The sequence below is a fragment of the Watersipora subatra genome, chromosome 9, assembly GCF_963576615.1.
Source record: "Watersipora subatra chromosome 9, tzWatSuba1.1, whole genome shotgun sequence".
In the NCBI taxonomy this organism is placed as follows: Eukaryota; Metazoa; Bryozoa; class Gymnolaemata; order Cheilostomatida; family Watersiporidae; genus Watersipora; species Watersipora subatra.
Window position 1 is genome coordinate 42,772,814 of NC_088716.1, and position 20,803 is coordinate 42,793,616.

A 20,803-nucleotide genomic window follows, 5' to 3' on the forward strand; every position below is an offset into this window, starting at 1 on the left:
AATTTTACAAATTGATGCACACTTCGTATCGTTTCAGCAACACAGAGTTCATTGGCTTCAACACATCAAATTGTGCTGCCCTCGGTGTAACAAGCATTATTGGAAAATGCTTAATTGGCTGTGGCGGCTACACATATCAGTTTTCAGGTGCGTTTTACTTAATTTATTATTATGGTTATTATTTTCATTATTATCTTCTGGGCACCGCCAATGGTGGGATTTAATGGTATTAGATCCCACTGCCTTTTCCCAACTAGTAGCTTAGAGTTGCTGCACCTTGCAAATGATGCTACATTCTCCAAACAGTGGTCGTTTAAAACAGCTACACAATATCTTAATGTGCCATGGTCACGATTTCAAGCTCTCCCACCACTATCATTTTTTGTCTCTGTTACATCTCAATTTTTGACTATGAGGTCTTGATATTGATGATCTTTTCTTTTCTCCTTGCTGTTGACCTTTGTATTGTTAAAGATGGCTACATCAATAATAGTAACTTTTTTCTTCTGACTCTCAATAATTGTATCTGGCCTTTTTGTATAGATGTTCTTATATGTGTGATTGATAAAGTTGCAGTTAGCCATAGTTAGTAATAGTGCGGAGTTACAGTTAGCAGTAGTTAATTGCAATTGATACTTTTTAAAAACTTTTTACAGGTAAAAAGATAATATCATAATATATAAGAATATCTGAAAATGTTATATATATCTGAAAATATAAGAAACGAGTTACTATGTATATGATAAATATACGAAGTAACTTGATTCTTATATTTTCAGTGACAGTTTGCAGATTGAGTTTTTAAAACTACGTTGTTCATTCTAAATTGTGTTTTTTTTTATTCAATGCATATGCGTATATACGGGTATTTTATTCTTCGTTGAAAAGCACTTGACATCCTGGTACTAAGTGGTTTGTTGTTTCATCTTTCGGTTTGCGTAGACAACATGCTGAATTGTCAGTTGTCTTCGTTACACTGGCTTGATTAAATTCGGTATTCATAGTTTGGTCTTCCATATTTTCTTCTAGTTGCACAAATTATCCATGCATTAGTTTGTCTTTCCTTTTATATAAGGTTTTTTTATCTTTGCTATCTTGTATGTTTTTACCAATAGTCTATCCCTTTGTCGATAGCCTAGTATGTAATTTCTATTCAATATTGTCATCATCTCATTCATCATTTTCACCAAGTTTTAATGGTCTAGTGATGGTTATATCCTCTATTGATCTAATGCCTTGTCCTTCCTTTTCTCTTGGAATTTATAATCTATAATCTTTGTGTATTAACTCTAAGGTATGCCGGCTTGTTCATGTTCATTATCTTTCTTGATTTATTTTAACTATTATTGTTACTATTATTATTTTTAACATCATTGTTATTATTGCTACTATTATTGCTATTGTTATTATTATTTTTATTATTATTGTAAAAGTTTTTCTTCATAGTTGTGTGGTGGTGAGTGACTGGTTGTAGTCTGTGTTGAGTCCGGGTCTTAACAAAAGGCCGAAGGATCCAACATCTTCCTCAATTCCTCTAAGAGAGGACCTTCTTATTATTTTTATTATTGATATTACTGTTACTACTACTAATCTAATGTACAATATACAATAGTCAGTCATATGCTTTGACAGCATCTTAAGTAAATTCTATTGAACATATTGGTGTGAGAATCCTCTATAATGCTTTATTTAGTTTTGATATGCCTGAACATTAGTTTTTCTGATATTGTTTTAAATAAGAACTTGTTTAGAATATAGAGAGCTTTAGTGCATCCTTTGAAAACCTTCTAGGGTTTAGCATATCTCATTGCTTTATGGTGGCATTCAAGAGTAGCTAACCAAACCTAAGATAACGGCAGTTGCTAACCAAAACTTTAAAAGCTGTATATGATGCCATGATTGAGATGTGTACAATTTTTCACAGACCAGTCATTCTGAGTTTCCTAATTACTACCAGTTGCCTGAATCTACAACATTTTTATTGCTAAGTTGACAATGTAAAACAGAGCACTCTTTTTAAAATAGAGATCACAAAGACAAACAGTCCTCAGATGGGAGCGTATAGATGGGAGCATGAAGCAGCCTATCATGACCTTGATGGCACTCTAACTGGGACTTCTGATGCTAAGGTTGTTCCAACTAACCCATCACTTGATCCTAGCATCTGCACCGCCTCTCCAAACTTCAGCTTAGGTAGTCCAGGAGGAAGCGTGTGTGACACTCCCCATCCGTTTCACAGATACTCTTGGAACAACGTTAGTTAATTAAAGTGTACTCAGGCCCTCTATGCAGTTTTTATCATCATTTTCAAGTTATGTAGCTTACTGTCATTGTAGTGTGCCTAGGCTGCCATTTAAAAAATGAACAAAGTTTTTAGCACAATTTTTTATTGCGGAAATCCATATAATGTTGCATAGGTAAGGCATATGCCTCCTGTTTAAACACTAGATAGAACATTTCTGAGGGAATCATGATCCTCAACGTAAAACTTCAGTTACATCTACTCGTACCATAATTTTTATACGCAGTTTGTACAGTGTGATGCAACTTTTTTGTGTTTATGGTACAACATGTTATACCCCCATTCTTGTAATTTGTTTTTTATTTTCTGAATTCTTCTATGATTTAAGCGGACAATGATTTATGCAAAATTAGTGATATAGTAGTTCAGTACTGACTTATCATTGTCTAGTTATGCAAGTGCACTTGTCATAACTGGTAGAAAATTGGAAATTGTGGTAAAAGTCATCTGAAAATGAAAGTAACGAAATGTTGAGTTATTCTCGTAGAAGTTTTTTTTTTCAACAGTAACTTTCCAAAGACAATTTGCTATGTCACAGGCTGAACCTGATTCCCTTGACTTCAAGAATGCTCTCTTGACGACAGAACATGGAACCAGTTCTGCACCTTGGCTAAAGGAAAGGTTGACCCATACATTAGGTTGGATGGTGATGCTAATGGGTCACACAACATACAACCTCACATATGAAAACGCTGAACATTTTACCAACACATCATATTCTGGAGTCTTCTATATGTTCAATGTAGGTAGTCATGCTCAACATTAGAGAAATCACTCGAGTTTTTTAAGGTCTTCTTGGTCCAAAGTTAAGTTGTTGCTAGCATTTGAAACAGAATGTATAGGCACTGCTAGCAGTGAATCAAATTTTAGCTGTAAAATTGGTTATAGGTACGGAGTTTTTAATAAATACATTGAGTAAAATTTACGCATTTTTGTGCAGAGTAAAATGTTTAGCCGTGTCTTCATGCGTTGAAGCATGAAAACACGGCTAAACATTTACTGCATTTACAAAATACCTTTTTAATTTTTAAACCCATTTGAGGGTAAACTTATTAAAATATATGAACTTTGGCTAAAATATGACTGAAATATATAAGCTCAGGCTTTAGTAAGAGCTTTCTGAGTTATTGATGAAGAAGCATAAGTTTGACTAAACTGTTAAATGTTCAAAGAAATAAAGAATACCTACTTGTTTTGTTGTAAAAAATTATGAGCGTAACATTTTTGTAGCTACCAAACCGGCATTGCCATGTGATGGTGGTTGACCAACACCATACTATTAGTTGAAGTACTATGTGTACCTGCATATAAGCGTATTTTGGATATAGGTTGAACAAAGAAAAACAGCCTTGAAATTAAGGAATGTTTAAGAGTTTGCATGTAAACCGACCCTTTAACTCGTAATGCGCTGCACAAGCCTTTGAAAGCAAAATTTTGCGGTAATACAGCAGCTTTTGCAAGCTTAGTACACAATGTTTCAGGCTGGTGGGTAGTTGTATAATTAGCCTATCGTGTTTCTGCTTAATCAAAATAAAACAATCATCTGTTTACGTTGAGCCAATGAAAAACATGCTTGCATCTCATGCTTCTTATATTAGGTGTACTTTGAGAATGCAATGTGTTTCTCTGCAATGATCAGATGCATTACAGCTATGTAAGGTTCGCAAACTGTAGATCGATTACACAATAGTAGTGCTAACCGTGAGTATTTATTTTTAATACTAACAAAAGTGCTGGAAGCTATAGTAATAGTGGTAACTCGTCTGACTCAGAACATGCTTAACTTGTCAACCGTGATAGTATGAAGAGGGCAAAAAAAGTGTCCAAACTGACCTTCTACACATTCATGGCCTTTATATGACATCAGATGATGATCATCAAATGTTATGCTGATTAATTTGCTCAAAGGTTTTGACAACTTTATGAGCCTCTGTGCCTTTAATTGTCTCTGTAAGAAATTTATTTGATAGCGGAAGAGTTAATGGTAGTGGTAACCATTATTGTTATGTTTTAGTTTTATTAATAGCTAGCTGCGCTTTCCAGTGTTGCCCTGGTATTAAAAATCAGCTTATAAACAATAAGAAGTAATGAGAGTTGCCTGTCACTTGCTATTCGCCTGGCACATTGCCAATTAAACATTTGAGTGAGCTTAATATGGAGAGCTACCAGCTTCTCGTGACGTTATGCTATGACCCTGCATCGTACGCAAAGCCGTTGGGTATTTGCTCCCATATAGTGACATATACCAGCTAGCAAACAAATTAATCTCTGAGGCCAAATTAGTTCGGCACCGGACTTGCGGACGGGAGCATCCGAAATCAACTCTTCTTTGATGCGGGTTTTTTATTCCAAGATTTTAATAGCTATAGCTGGAATGCAGACAGACGACATACTTTGAAAACTATATATATATAGAAGTTGAAGTAATAAAAGTTTGAGGTGTATTTGTTGAAATTAAGTTAGCATAATGTCATAATCAGATTCACGCAGAGTATATATAGCTACTAATTAACAATGAGTATATACAATCGAAAATAATTTCACTTGTGGCTTTTGTAGGATGATGACTATGTAATCATGGGCCAGCAGTTCTACCAACGACCTGATAGGTTTCAAGTAATTGCCGGCCTTGAGTCTAATGGCAGTGAAAATGAGCTGACCTATGAAGACAATGTACATGGAGACTGGCACTTGAGTGATGAGCTCATCTTTACATATTTAGGTATAAACTCCGCTTACTTCTATCTCTCTATAGATTACTTTTTTAATCTACTGCTTTTGACCCTTCCATAACCTACATAAAACTTATGTCAGTTGATTGTTTTAAGATTTTAACTTCTCAAAGACTTCCTTATACATTTTTTACGATCATGTTTCTTTTGTATATAAATGCTCTGAAGTCTTTGCGTAATGTTCAACTTTGCTATCAAAAATAGTCCTCAACCAGCCATGACCGATCGTTAAATTGTGCTCAAATTTTTGATCCACTAAAACTTGTAAAAATCTTTCAAGGCTGAATTGCCCTGATATTATTTTTGACATATATTAATATTGTTATTTTTTTATTTTCAGGCCTGTTTTAGACTCACCTTTATGATTCCTTTGATTCTTCATAACTTTAATATTTTCCATCTTAAACTTTTTCATTTTGGTGAAAAGTTGATGGCTTGTTAAAAAATACACGAACTACAATGCTTATTAAAGCAACAAGTCATCAGTTTGACTCTAACCAATTTAAAATTTTTAAATCCTGAAAGGTTTTATGATAATTGCCAGCTTTATTGTTTATTCAACCTTGTTCTAATGATTTTGGCTCTTAAAATCCCGCTTATAGATATATTTGTCAGCAAGGCAATCTAAACACTAAATTTAACAACCAATATAGTTTAGTCTAGCTTGCAGATTTTGAGTTTACAATGCGTTTGTTCACACTAACACCAAATGTTAAATATAAATAGAGCATTTGGGTGAGTTAGTGCGCCAGGTTCGTGTCTTTGTCTCTTTGTTCTTTGTCAAATATCAGCAATATTTTCATGTTTGTTACAGTGTCTGGAAAGACTTCAGTGGCTAAGAGGTCATTAGGTTATGGCGCTGACAAATCGATCAACTTTAGAGTTTCCACTTGCTTCTTCAATGACTGCGTTCCACCACCAGATCCAAATCAGAAGCCTCCATCAACTAACCGACCTGATAATACTGTCTTCTGGTCACAGGTAACACTAGGTTTTATTTATTTTAATTACGTATATTTTACTGATTGATTGGGCCCTTGTGCATAATAATTGTTTTTGGTATATGAGCTTTTTTTACTTGACACAGGATAGTGCCTGGGAGAAGGCAGAGGATGGCTGGGGTGGCAACAATGGTGATGGTACATTCAGTCCTCCAGTGGATGACAAAGATGTCAAGATACTAACTGGTTTGGCCTACTCACTTTGTCATATGTAACTGCTATCACATCGTGGCACTCATACATACATTTAGTAATAGACAATGTCATTGTCATGCTTTATGGATTTTTCCACATTGCTTCTCCATTTTGTGCCTCAACTTTCAGTCCGATCGACTTCAATATAGCTTAATTGTTGCTGTCTTATTCACTTATTATTACATATACATCTTAGTTGGTTGAGTTTATGACTTACTTTATTTTGTTGTTTATAGAATGCTTGTGGTATCACAATTAATGTGCATTTTAGAGGACTGGGTAGTCCTAGACATGCAACCTGCACGCATCAATAAGCTCTACATCTATGGTGTTCTGGAGTTTGAAAATGAAAAGATCAACGGTAAACTATTTTCTTTCCGTTTTATACTCGATTAAACGAATTTTATAAACTCAGTACTGTACTGAGATGTTGAAACTCATATGTTGAAAATCATTGGCTGAAATCTACCGACATACATAACGGTTTCCTTATCACAAATTAAATTCTTTGTCAATGCCTTCAGTGTTTCTCAACTTATATTTTTTATGTAGATATGGATTTGGACCCGTGACTGTTTAGTTCTCTTAAGAGTTGCTAATAATCAAAATAGGATAACTGTATTGTATGATTCAAAGAAGTTTTCATATGAAGTACCTCCTACTAGTACGACAAATTCCTATGGTCAATTTCCTTAGATAATTTTAAGGCGACAACAATTGTCAACTAAAGACGCAGATAACAATCATTGAACTGCCTAATTATACACTAGTCAATAATCAGGTGGATTTTACCAAAATCTTAGTCGGTTAATACATTTTTAAAAGACTTTCATTGGAATGTTGTGCAGGATCATTTTTGGAACATTGTATATATGTTCTGTGTAAAAAATCTTACGCAACGTTGCTGGAATCTTAAAAAGTTGTCTGTCGACACATTATCTTGTGACAAAGTTGCAATAAAATTTTTCTAGATTTTTTCAGAACATTCCTGGCATTTTCTGAAAATATAAAACTGTTAGTTGGGTAGCTGTAATGCGTCTGATCATTGTAAAGAAGAAATAGTTGTAAAATATTGTTTTAGCATAGCAAATCTAAAGTCAGTTTCAGATCTAATGTGTTTTTCATTGGCTCAAAGCAAACAGATGTTTGTTTGCTTTTGATTAGGCAAAGACATGATAGGCTAATTATATAACTACTTACCAATCAGAAACATTTTGTACTAAGCCTATAAAATCTGCTCCACTTTCACTCAATATTGCATTAAAAGGAACGTATGACGTGTTACGATTTAAAGGGTCAGCTTACACGCTAGTTCCTATAAACTTTCTGGTTTCAAGGCTTTTTTCTATGGTCGGGTTATACGCGAGATTGGCTTGTACACGAGGACCTAAGGTAATTTAACTGTCATTTATAATTGTTTTAATTACATAACTTTATACTTGCGCTAGTGTAATATATTGTGAAGATTATTTTAAGAGAACTATTATTTGACAAGGAAATGTAAATTGAAGTTGTGAAAAGTGTAATAATTAGATACGAGATCTTTCATAGAGAAACTCTGTGATAAGCCAGTGAGCAAAAAACTGGTTTGCAAAAGAGACGGTCATGAACTTGTCTGACTTGAAATGTGATGTAATAATACACCAGATTGACCCATTTTAACTCAGATTACATATCTAGCAGGGAAATGGAACATCAAAACTAGAGGTGTAGAAAGTGAATGTTACTAAGAAAAGCAGGTGTGATGCCAATACTACATTTTAAGAAGTGGTGCTGAAAAATTATAATATGCTGCAATATGTGAAATTTACATATAAACTGTGTTTGAAAACAGTTGTACCTTTTATATGATTTTAGCATGATTCTCAATAAGCCTAATGAAACATATTTGATTGAAGTCCTTACGGTTTCTCATAGGTCCCAGTTGGTTGCTGAAAAATGGTGGCTCCTATTGTACTTTTAACGTCAAGCCAAGGTTTGGTGTAGTCTGTTTACTGCACAGTCTCTCTACTATTATTGCTTTAGGTGATTACCTGGACATCACTCTGAGCGCTACACACATACTAATTTTTGGAGGCAGACTTTTTGTTGGCTGGGAAGACAACCCTATTAGAGGAAATGTTGAAATTATTCTGCGAGGTGATTGGTCAACTGAAGAGCAGACGTTACCATTCGGAGGGCCAACTGTTGGTGCCAAAGCCATTGGTGAGTAACCTAGATTCAAAATTTATTTTTCATGAGGGTTTAAAAGCAAAAAATACTCTCAGTTCAAATTGATTGTGTGGATGTTAGAGGCGTGAGTTTGAAAATATCTTTTTAACCTGCTATGATGGTGTTTTTTGCACACGGATTGGGCTATGTATACTATGCATGATGAACCCAAAACAGAAAACCTGCAGTTTTTTATTAGTACAATAGGCCAATCTTTTACAGGAACTTATATAGGTTTTTGCATTTTATCAGGCATAACATTTTATATAACATAAAGCGTCAAGTTGTCACAATTCTCAAATTTTATTTGAATGATGAGAGTCCCACAAGTGGCCTTAAAAGTATCATTTTCTCACATGCCGCCCTTAAGAGAGAGAACAATGTACTGTGTAAAACCTTGGTATGCAGTTGCCCTGATATACCGATGTTTGGGTATACAACAGAAAAGTGGAAAAATATATATGCTTTGATGTACAATGAAATATTTGAAATACGACTTTGTGATATCTGGTAGATGTATTGGCGACCAATAAATGGCGTTCCTTAAATGTTTTGTTCACGCTGCATTGTTAATACGTCATTGTGTGACTCATTGTATATGCCTTATTTAATGACACATTCTTTGGCAATCTTTTACAAGGAGACCAAAACAGAGCTATTTTGATCGTTACTCTGTTAAGGCTTATGCATAAAAAGTCAATAACAAAGTGAAGACATAATGACTATACCTGAAAATAATAAAAGACAGGGAAGTGAGGCAAAAAAAGGCCATAGGTGACAATGCTGATGAGCAAGTTTTTTCTTAACTAAAAATTAAATTTAAATTAGTTCAGCCATATATATTATACACACACGCTGAACTGAGATAGAGAGCACCAAATATCTCTTTCAGAAGTTGTGGAAGGGATTTCAGTGTATAACATATCAACATTTTTGTTATTTTCTCATATTCAGTACACCGACTACCAAATTTTAATTTAGAGAAAATCTTTTGTTGATATCGTATGGCAGAAAAATTCGAAAGAATTCGTTCTCGTTTGGCAAGGACAAGAAAAAGCTGTGTTCCATATATTAGGTAAAACAAAAAATCTTGTAATAGGTCATTGCGTATTATGATCATAGCGGAAACGTAACCTCTTGTACTCATACCACAGTCATGATCAATGCATCGATGTCACAGTGAATCTTAATGACTCAGTAGTAGATTATAAACCTAGTTACCTTGATGAAGTAAATTGCTAGAATTATAAAATAACCATTTAAAAAAGCCACCGAGCTAAAAGGTTTCTTAAAAGATATTTGAAAAAAGGCAAAAAGTAATATTTGTGCAAAGTGCTGACACACAGACTTTGAGTCTCCTAATCAAACTAAATTGCTATCATCTTAGCGGCAAAGCTAAAATGTAAAGTAACTTTTGTGTATTTTTGTCTTTGTATATGTGTGAAACGCTAACTGTGCTTTTGTATTGGCCACAAATATTGAGCTCTAAAAGAGCTTTCAGCATTGCATAATTGTATACTCCACTTTCCATTTTCATGGATTTTTATCAAATAAATTTATTTTCAGCTGTAATGATGCAGTAGCTCAGTTCTTTGGTTGAGCTGCTTTAATTGTATTTTCTTAAACCTTTCGATGCCAAATGCAATTCTAGCAAATCTAAGCAACATTTGGATTTGTCCACCCATTCCCAGATGTGGTTGTAGTTGCACTTAGGCGATCCCTCTTAAATCCGTAAAACGTGCCAATCTTATTGCGCTGTAAAGCTTTATCATTGTGAATAATTACCTATGGCACAATTTTCACTTTCATTTAGACGTACGTGTAGCACTCTGCCAGTCTAGTTTGTTGTGAGAGATTGCCAAGTGTGCCAATAAAGCATAGAGAATAAGTTTCTGCATAAGTATTCCCAAATCTTTTAAGACATAAGTATTGAAGTTCCCTGTGGTGAGGCCAATTTTCATGATTTAAAATCTTATAGTTAGTAATATTTTATCCCAATCTCTAAACCCTCCTTTTGACAGCCAAATAGAAAGAGTAACAATATTATAAAACCACGTTCTTATCTTGTACGATGAAATCTTTTTCAAACCTCCAATCGTGGCTAGCAACAAACAAATTAGCAGCGCCTTTAGTATAGCAGAGATTAATTAATTATAACATTGATTATAACCATTAATATTATTAGAGTCAAAATTGACTATTTGATGATTCATACAACATTGGTCAACTAAAAAAATATCTTGTAAAAGTTTTACTGCAAGCGATTGATTGAAGCAATAGTATTTTTCATATAACATTTCCAGAGTATTAGCAGACAGATGAGGAGAAATTTATGATGGTGGTTTTTATTAATGTAGAATATAATTTTTTGACTAAACTAGCATCAAGCCTCATTTTACTTGGGACTTTTTTTCTCTTTGATTAGATGATCAGCTGCACGTGTCAGCATAGAGTCAGCGCAAGTTGCTTCACAACTTGTACGACAGCAGTCATCCTTAATTCATGCAAAGGCACATTGTTGTATTTTCAATCAGTTGAGTGTTTAAGAGGTTGGTTCTCAGAAACCAGACCAAGTTTTGAAACCAAATAATTTTGGTAGCCTGGTTGAAGGTATGAAGCACATGCATGTGAAGTTTTCACAAGATTGTTCAAAATTTGCGAATGCATAGCGTTTACACATGTTCACGCTGACAATATGACATACGCGGCCTTACTAATAGATGTAGTTTAGTACCAGCCTTTGTTAGTGAGAAAAAGGGTGCCTTAACTCTTGTTTTTATTTTGATAGAGTCAAAAGCCTACAATTTGTTCAGGTCCAATTTTTAGCAGTTTCATCAGCTAATTAAGTGATATGGCAAATTGCTGCTTGCTGATAAAGCCATTTAAATATTGATAGTTTTTTTGTCTGAGTGTAAATTTTGGTCATAGCTGAAGCAATCAGGAGCTGCATTTCAACAACTGATATATAGTTTATGATGACTTCTAATACCAAATTGGAGAATTATGAAAAGCGCATTTGTATTGCAATCATTTTAATACAGTATTTACCAAGTTGATCCGTTTTCCAACAACACCACTGGTTTGCTATTTGACCTCAATGTTGGAAAACTACAATTGTGTATGAATATGATCCATCAGAAATTTTAGAAAGCTAGAACAAATTTTAATAGGTTTGGTTAAATAGTAAAAATCATTAAATAGTTTGATTTTTTGGCAAATAAAAAGATGCTTCTGAAAGCCTAATTTAATCTGGAACTATCATTCATCACAACCAACTATTTAACAGCAAAACGGTTAAACATTTCACATGATAATAAATCAGTTCTCCAATAACAGGTAAACATGTGTTCCACTGCAACAGGAAGTAGATATACCCACCAGCCATATGAGAACATGGTTGATGATTCTGAATTTTAGGTGTTTTCGGGAGTCTTGACATTCATGGCATGAATAGGAGTGTTTATTGGACACGCTTGTCGCAGGAAGCTAGCGCCGGCTCTGCAGAGATCGCAGTGGTGGATTCTGTAGGTATTTCTAGCTATGGGATTAAAGGACACTAACATGAAATATTGTTCTCTAGAAAAGACATATATTCTCCGTATTATTATTCACGTAAATTGTAAATAAGGCATCTAACCACTTTGTTAACTGGAGGTTCTCTGGTAGAGTCGGTTCACCTTCCTATCTTGTGTAGCTCTTGTTATTACATAATATTTTAGCTATAATCAGAACTGGATGATATAGCTAAACGTGTAGAGAAATTTAGTAGTCACCATAAATGCCAGTCAAGTTGTCTAGCTAAATTTTTATGTAAACCATCATCTGTGTACCAGGTTGACTGGGTAGCCGGTGATGAGATTGTCATATCAACATCTGGTCTAAGCGCTTGGGAGTCGGAAGTGAGAAAGATCACAGCCGTCTCATCTGATGGGCAAACACTGACTCTCAACACCAGTTTGGATTATAAACACACTGGTAGGGTTGATTTTTACTTTGCTTTTCAATTTTTATATTTAGCTCTATTTATTTATTACATTAACTCTTTCACCTTAAAACCTGTGTGAACAGCGTCTAGAACTGAAGAGACTTTACTAGCCCATGTTACTAAGGGGTGAATTCCTTAACCTACATAAAGTATATATAAGCTGCTTGTTTTTCACTTACCTTTTCACAAAAAATTCTGAGCAAAACTCTTTCAAGCATGCTCCTTTCTGCTAATAAATATCTGATAGTATTTTTGAAAATGGCACAAATTGTAGTCTCTATAATTTCTTGTGCTTCTCCTATTTTGCACCTTCAACTGTTATTTGCTTTAGGTGAAAATTGATGACTTATTAAAGCTCTAGTGTTAAGTATTAGCTGCTTAACCTGTAGCTTAGCATTAAAGTTACATGCATTTTTTCACAGTTCATACTAGCTTTGTTGAATTGTATATAGTAAACTACTGTAGTTTTTTATTAATACAATTTCTCAGCTCCAACTTTGGAAAGGTTAAATCGATCGAAAACCTTGCTCTGTCTTCTTATATTCACACTGAGATGCTGGCTGGTGTATTAAAAGCAAGGAAGTAGTCCTTTGCTTATTATAATGATCATGTTGTTAACATTGTTACTTTTTCATTGGAAGCTCTTCAATAATTTCTTATATAATATTCTATCAAATGATATGACTCGGATTTTGATCTAATGTTTTAAAGCTACAATATATACTATTTAGAAAAGAAAGACAGGGAAGTGTATATGCCGTGATGTTGTAAGTATGGAGTGGTTTAGTTTGCCCTTCATAACCTTCTCTGATAAAGCCAAGTCCCACCACTTTCATGGCATCGCATGTTAAAATTATTGAATTTTTAATAGCCACTGTATAGCTGGTGTAAATCTTATTTTAAATTAAACAGCTTACAGAACCTTCCGATCTGCTTAAAGAAGAGAGAAAGCATAATATTATTATGCTTTATCAGTTATCTTGAGGTGTTGACTGATGTTCTAAAAATAAGAATCAAGGAGATTGACCCACCAGAAGCTGAGATATAGCTAGCCAAACACAGGTCTACCTAATAACGAATCAGAGGAAAACCCTTCGAAAATCCCAAGAATTGTGACGTATGAAATCGACTTATTGGACATGTGCCGGAGTTGCGCACCCTTACCACCATTACGTATAATGATTGTTTTAGGCTACGAGATGTGAAACGCTTCTCGCGATAGTAAAGAATTTACAGACTAGCTCTGGTTTCTCAGGAAAATCAAGCAAACATTGTGTGGTAAAGGCAGTTGCCCACAACTCCTCGCCATGATTTTTTCAAAACAGAAGAGCAGATTTTGACTATTGTGCTTGGAATTTTAACTCGATCTCTACGGATATGCTCCGAAGATCTTCTGTTCAACGAACGGCGCGTGTATAGTCTATATTATGCAATATCCACGATTTGCAGTTTGTTTAGAATAAGAAATGGGAATGTGAATTTTTGTTCATTCATCATCTTTCTACAGTGCACCTACTGCAGCATTCGGTTGATTTTCATGATTATCGTTGCTATTGACAGATTGTAAGTTCACTACAGCCATAATTTAAAAAAGAATAACTTGACCGTGCTGCTCTTGCTGTAAGAAAAGAAAATGATAACTTATGATTTGATTTTTCTATTTATCTATTATCTTATCTATAATTATTTTTTATGATTAATATAATAATTATAATGCATATTACACAAAATAATAATATAACTGCGTATAGAATAAATGATGTAACTAATATAATTTGTAGAAGATTCCGAATGATAACCGAGATTGATGATTGATTTAATTGATTCCATTTATTAGTTATAGTTGAAACAAGCTGAACAGCGCTAAAGATGAGTCTGGAAATTGAAGCTAAGTAGGAGAACAACAAAACTGAGCTGAACTAGCAAGATAACAAAATGTTGTGAAATAATAGATGCGTGTAATTATTTCATGCTAAAACTAATCTACACGTCAGAGGGACGGGTTCGGAATTCTCAGAGCAATGATTGTTCTATACTTCCAGGGATTAAGCCATTTAAAACGCCGTGATTGTTATAGGAGAGCGCATTAGTTGGCTTAATTGACCAAGGGCACACAAGTCGATTTCATACGTCATATATTGATGCTAATATGATGATTACCAAAACACTTATGTTTTTTGGTAGACCTGTGTTCGGCTGGCTGTATCTCAGCTTCTGGTCGGTCAATCTCCTTGATTCTTTTTTTAGAACATCAGTCAACACCTCAAGATAAATAATAAAACATAATAATATTATGCTTTCTCTATTCTTTAAGGCAAACTCAAAGTATGTTTTTGCCTCATTACCTATGCACAAACCTCTTTTGTTAGCACTGAAATACAGTTATGAACGCTACAACTTGGACATGAGTGCTGAAGTGGGCCTCCTTTCAAGAAACGTTAAAGTGAGAGGAGAAGCACATTCTGATCTCCAGAATCAGTCATTTGGAGGCCGCATTTTGGTCAGCGATTACTTTGATGGTACTCAGCAATGGACAGGTACAAGCTTTAGACAAGCCTAAAAAATAAACTTGAAAGAATAATTTTTGTATCATTTGATTTTTACTCGAGTTACGTTGCAAGCTTTACATGTACAGTAGAGCCTCCATGTACAAAAGTGAGTGCTTTCGGAGGTCATTTTGTGAATGGAAAATTTTGTGAGTAGTAATTTATTTAGTAATACTGTAAGTAGTCTTTACGTTATTTCACTTACAATATTTCACAAAATTGTATAGCATGCTTTTGGTGACATAAGTATTACAACTTGCTGCTATTTCTATTCAGGAAATGCTAAGATAAGCAACACAGAGTTCTACCACATGGGCCAGGAAGGCTATATTAACTATGAGGATCCAAGGTTTTCTCTTGCCTTCTTGAATACAGGACCTGTTTCTGATATTAAGCCCTCTTATATCAAACAAGTAAGTGTTTTTTGCCCTGCCAAATTGAACTAAAAATGTGGCTACACAACTATTTATCTACGCAACTCTTCTGATTGTACCATTTTTTAAATTTGTTGATTTTTTTTACAGTTCCATGGTTCGATGACGTTAGAAGAAGTTTTTGGATTGACTTCTTTTAAAATCATTTACCATGAATGCAATTATGTGATTATAATTTTTTGATTCAGGTATAACTTGATATCTGTTTAGACCAGCAAAAGCTAGTAAAGATTTTTATCAAATATACTCAAATCTTTTATAAATCAGCTGTAAAAAAATCTCTATAATATTTAAAGATAAAACAAGTGCCTTGATAGCCAATAGACATACTGCAATAGGTTACTTTTGTTGTTCGCGTACAAATGTGGTCACCTGTTGAACGTTCTATGGTCATAATTTGTTTTTGAATTCTCACATAAAAACTTTCCATAGCCCCAAATAGCTAGTGTCCTGATATGGATTGGTTGAACATTTAATCCCAGCCATTAAGCCAGTATATTTACAAACTCATTGCTCCTTATTTTTCTAGAATTCATTCAAAGACAGCTTCAACACAGCTATTGGTGTGATTGATGCTCATGGCATCATTGTTGAAGACAACATCATTCACGGCACAGTAGATGCAGGTATAAGAATAAAGTCTGCCAACTCTACTCTTCACCGAAACTTGGTGACATTTACTCAAGCTCGAGCATGCTACCAGGAGAGGCTGGAATCAGGCAGCTTTTTCTACCATGGTTCAATTGAGGTATTACCATGATTTTCCAGAATGCTGGCTTTTTATCCTGGAGACTAAAATACCTCTTTTTTGAATGCATTTTTGAAATCAACGAGCGGTAAAATTTTAAACTTCGCAACAAATTGCTTGATTTTAAAATATCATGAGTCTCAAATTTCAATGATTTCTGAGATATAAGTTAGAAAAAATCACACCTCTCATTCACATTTCAAAGAGGTAATCTCAATTTAAACCAACTTTCATAGAAACCAGTTAGAGTATCTCAGGTAATATGGTCTGAAGGAATGGCTCAAATACGGTAATAATAAAAAGATTTTGTAGAGCATGTTCAGTCAGGTAGATAAGAATCTTGATGGCATTAGAGCAGCTTTTAGTTTTTTTCCAGTCAGACTGTGAGTTAGCAATACTGTTTTTTTGAACATTTACATATTTATTCAAATTAGTATAAGAGTGGTAGGTTATCCGTACATAGCAAAAATTCCTGACCTCTTCTTTGAATCAACAAAGACTAAAACTGATTTGCAAAATCCAGATGCTTTGATTTGAACATACTGTAATAGTGTACAGCGTAAAGGAATGCATAAAGAACTGAAACAATATAAGCATTATAAATTTTTATGGTAGAATATTCAATTGTGAGTGCCTGGGACCTTTTTGAAATTGGCGCCTTTGGGTGGCCATTAGACATTTTTGATGATTAGAGTAGCATTAAGATTGAGCATTGGGTACTGTGAATTTCTACAAACACTGTATCTAATTCATATTAAAGATTAGATCACATTCACATATTCAATATGCTATTTGCAGCAACCCGAACTACAAATTTGAATAATACTGTTTTATAATTTCGATTAAATATTACTTTTAGCAATTCTTTTACATTGCTAAGAATATCCACCAAATTCAGTTTCAGCGCTGTAAATTTAAATCAAAATTCTTTGTTTTTGTAAATAAATGGTTTAAAATAGTCAGATCGGGTAATAGTCAATATGACTATATTTGTTTGACATGTGAATTTTGGACAAAGGGAGTTTTTGCAGACATATTTTAAACTTTAGTTTGTGTTAAAAGCTAATTTATTGACAGTGTGTTCTGAAAGCCAAAGACACACAAGTTAATTGGTATAACTTTATAGCAGTCACTCAGGAACTAACGCTTAACTTATAATCACTATACGAGCTTTGTTAGGTACTTATTCAGCTGTATTAGCCTTATGCGCTATGTTCGAATGGACTGAAAAAAATCATTTACTGTTTTTATGTATGGTATGTAAGCAAAGCTGAATATATATTTATATTCTTATTTTATTTTATATGTGTATATATAAAATGAGAGTATATGTAAGTATGTATACATATATGTATATATATATACATATATGTATACATACTCACATACACTCTCATTTTATATACAGTCAAACATGGATAACTCGTCCACGGATAGCTCGAACACATGGTTAATTCGAACTGTTTCTTTGGTCCGTTCCCACGTAATGATAAATTGCTATAGATAACTCGAACTCAACACTGTTAATTCGAACTGTTTTTTTGCCAAACGGCTACCGAAACGGTTGTTATCGCTTTAGAAAATCACTTTATTCAAAGCCATAGAGGTAAACTTCATCTTTTCGTAATTCATAAGCGTCGTTATTACCACCATCGGCAAAATATTTTTGTCAACGACTTTTCTAAAGGTTTGGTGAAATTTGATTTATACTGCTATACGATGAATAGCACGGGCTAGCCGGGTCACGCGCGCAAGGATTTTCGCCACGCACATACAAAACAAAAATCGCGTGTTGTTTTTGTTTTGTATGTGCGTGGCGAAAATCCTTGAGTGCGTGACCCGGCTAGCCCGTGATGAATAGTTTTCCGATGTTGATTCCGTGTTGAATCAACGTCGGAATGTTGAATGTTTAAAACGTCTTAAAAATTGTTGTAATTAAACGTATACGTTGTCTTAGCTACAAAAAAACTATTCATCGTTTGACCTAAACACAGAATATGTGTGTTCATTCAATAAGTATCTATTAAAAAAGCGTGAGTGATATAGAATGTACCGTAAAACCTCATGAAACTTCTAATTGAACTGCCTCGGAGTGTTGCTCTTAACGAATCCCAGGTAAAGTAAGGTAATCTTTGCATAAACTTTAAGAAAAAACGGCAAAATTGATCGTGGGTAAAACCCCAAAAGAAAAAAATGTCTTTTCTTTTGAGCATTTCAACAATGATCAAGTTTTGCCAATGTCAATCTGAAAAACGTCCTGGCAATAACATCACCTCAAACAACAAACCCATCTCAAGTGATAGAAAAATCTCTATACTTTTTCATAAAAATGTTTTAAACTTTACATTAGAAGCATTTAATTCGAAACAAGCCATTTGTGCTTTTGATTTCTATTATAGTTTGTATATGTACATGTATCTACTAATAAATAAGTAAATACATGGACTTGTGACAGTGCTCTGATAACTTGAACGCTCTGATAATTCGAACACTTTTGCTCGGTCCCGTGAAGTTCGAGTTATCCATGTTTGACTGTATATGTATGTATATATATGTATGTATATATGTATATATGTATATATGTATATATATATATATATATATATATATATATATATATATATATATATATATATATATATATATATATATATGCATATATATATATATATATGCATATATATATATATGCATATATATATACACTCATGCTACAGACAGTACTGTTTCGGCTATTAAGCCTTATTAGCGCAGCTCAGAGTGGGCAAGGGAGGTAACTCACATTGCCAGTAAGAATTGGTTTCCTGCCATAAAACAACTACATGTAGGTTGGCTCACAAACTTTATGTGGGTACTGGTTATCCGCTCATATAAGCATATATCCCATTATGAGCCGATCCTAGAAAAACAGCCCTGAATTCAAGAAATATATGAGAATTCGCATCCAAGTCGACCCTTTAAATCGTACAACTCCATACGTACCTATCAGAGCAAATCGTTGCAGACATGGAGTGGCTTTTGCAAGCTTACTACCAAAAAGTTTTTGATTGGTTAGTAGTTGCATAAATAGCCTATCATATCTCCTCTTAATCAGAAGGAAACAATCATCTGTTTACATTGACTCAATGAAAAGCATGTTTGCATCTTACACTAACCTTGGTTTTGCTTTGAAAAAGCATGTTTTTATAGCTATTTCTTGTTTACAGTAATCAGGCGCATTACAGCTACGTAGGTTTTACAAGTTGAAAAGCAATGAACTTCCAATGATGGTCTATTGGGCGATAGTGGTAGTGACAGCGAGTATTTATGTTTAACAGTAATAATAACGCCATAAGCTATAGCAATAGTGATAACTCTTCGGACTCGGAACACTCCTAACTTGTCCACCACGAAAGTATGAAGAGAACAAAATAGTGTCTAAACTGATTATGTAATGTTTTTGTGGCCTGTCTATGTGATCAGATTATGTAGAGTTTCATGCTAATTAGTTTGGTCAAATATTATGACAACTTATGTGAGCTAATTTAAAATATTTGGTTTTACCGAATATTCAATTTTCTTCATAAAAAATTTATTTGATAGCAAACCAGTAAATAATGATGGTAACTATTCTTGTTGTTTTATTTTTATTAATAAATTTGAGTTAATAAAGATTTGAATTGTAGTTGTTAAAATTAAGTTTTTATAATGCCGTTTTGTTTGCTTTCATTCAGAGTTACGCACGTATAAGCAGAACTCCTCAGTTTTGTAAAAAAGTTTGCGTTCTAGTATCGGCTTATATGCGAGGATATACGATATAAGTGTGTTGATGATGTGAGAATAGCCTGCATTGGACCGAAGGGTTGAGTTTGTCACTAGTATTTAAATTTGTTTACAGTTTTAAAGCGGATACCATTTATTGGCTACGGAAGGGAGGTGGGAGCTACGCATGTGGAGAATGTCTTACACTTAGCGAAATTGAATAAAACATGTCAAATGTTGTCCCATGTAATAATATTATTTGTGTTCCTAAACCATTGTAGGTCTATAGGATTTAGGATGGTTCGATACCATAAAGAACTATTAGAAAGCTACTTTGCTTACTGTTATGAAAGAGACATTTAGCAATTTTATTTATATAAACTAGAAAATGAAACAGGCTGTGGATCAGAACTAAGCAAAATTCTCTGAATCACCTGAAGATGCGTAGAGTGAAAAAATATAGATTTTGGTTGACAGAAAAAAGTAGTTTTTTATCCACTTAGATAAAGAAGAGTGAAGGCCTAGACTTTTATATTTACAAACCAGTTTTTAAAGCCCATTGTACATGTATTTAAAAATTTATCAAATCAAAGAATTTTGTACTATTTTGTCAATACTTATGTTGGAATCAAAATCTTCCACAATATTATCAATATTACTAAACAGCTGTGACATCCAGCTATGCTTAGCTAAAAAAATATTTTGTTGATTTGGTAGAACACAATGGGATTGTTCATAAAAGTAGTCTATTGTTGCACTGATGTCAAATAAATTGCTGCAAAACAAATGGGCACAATCGTGTTGCTACAACTGTTTGCAATTTTAGAATGCACGAAGGTAACCTTTGTATGTGAGATCTCACATGTGAGATCATACACTGTGTTGCATTCTTTGAATCATTTTAGCTA

At 33.9% G+C, this 20,803-nt stretch overlaps 1 protein-coding gene across 1 annotated transcript in view; it reads left to right on the forward strand.

The window, feature by feature from the left end:
• The window catches only part of LOC137405090 (fibrocystin-L-like), a 139,582-nt gene that overhangs the window by 76,058 nt on the left and 42,721 nt on the right, over window positions 1-20,803 (forward strand). Inside the window, exons 54-66 of the mRNA XM_068091316.1 lie at window positions 38-147; window positions 2,026-2,255; window positions 2,841-3,044; window positions 4,862-5,024; window positions 5,849-6,045; window positions 6,122-6,221; window positions 6,502-6,591; window positions 8,256-8,435; window positions 11,859-11,965; window positions 12,275-12,416; window positions 14,796-14,963; window positions 15,249-15,385; window positions 15,936-16,165. Of these exons, the coding sequence (XP_067947417.1) occupies window positions 38-147; window positions 2,026-2,255; window positions 2,841-3,044; window positions 4,862-5,024; window positions 5,849-6,045; window positions 6,122-6,221; window positions 6,502-6,591; window positions 8,256-8,435; window positions 11,859-11,965; window positions 12,275-12,416; window positions 14,796-14,963; window positions 15,249-15,385; window positions 15,936-16,165 (2,058 nt within the window). The remainder of the gene's footprint in view (window positions 1-37; window positions 148-2,025; window positions 2,256-2,840; window positions 3,045-4,861; window positions 5,025-5,848; window positions 6,046-6,121; window positions 6,222-6,501; window positions 6,592-8,255; window positions 8,436-11,858; window positions 11,966-12,274; window positions 12,417-14,795; window positions 14,964-15,248; window positions 15,386-15,935; window positions 16,166-20,803) is intronic.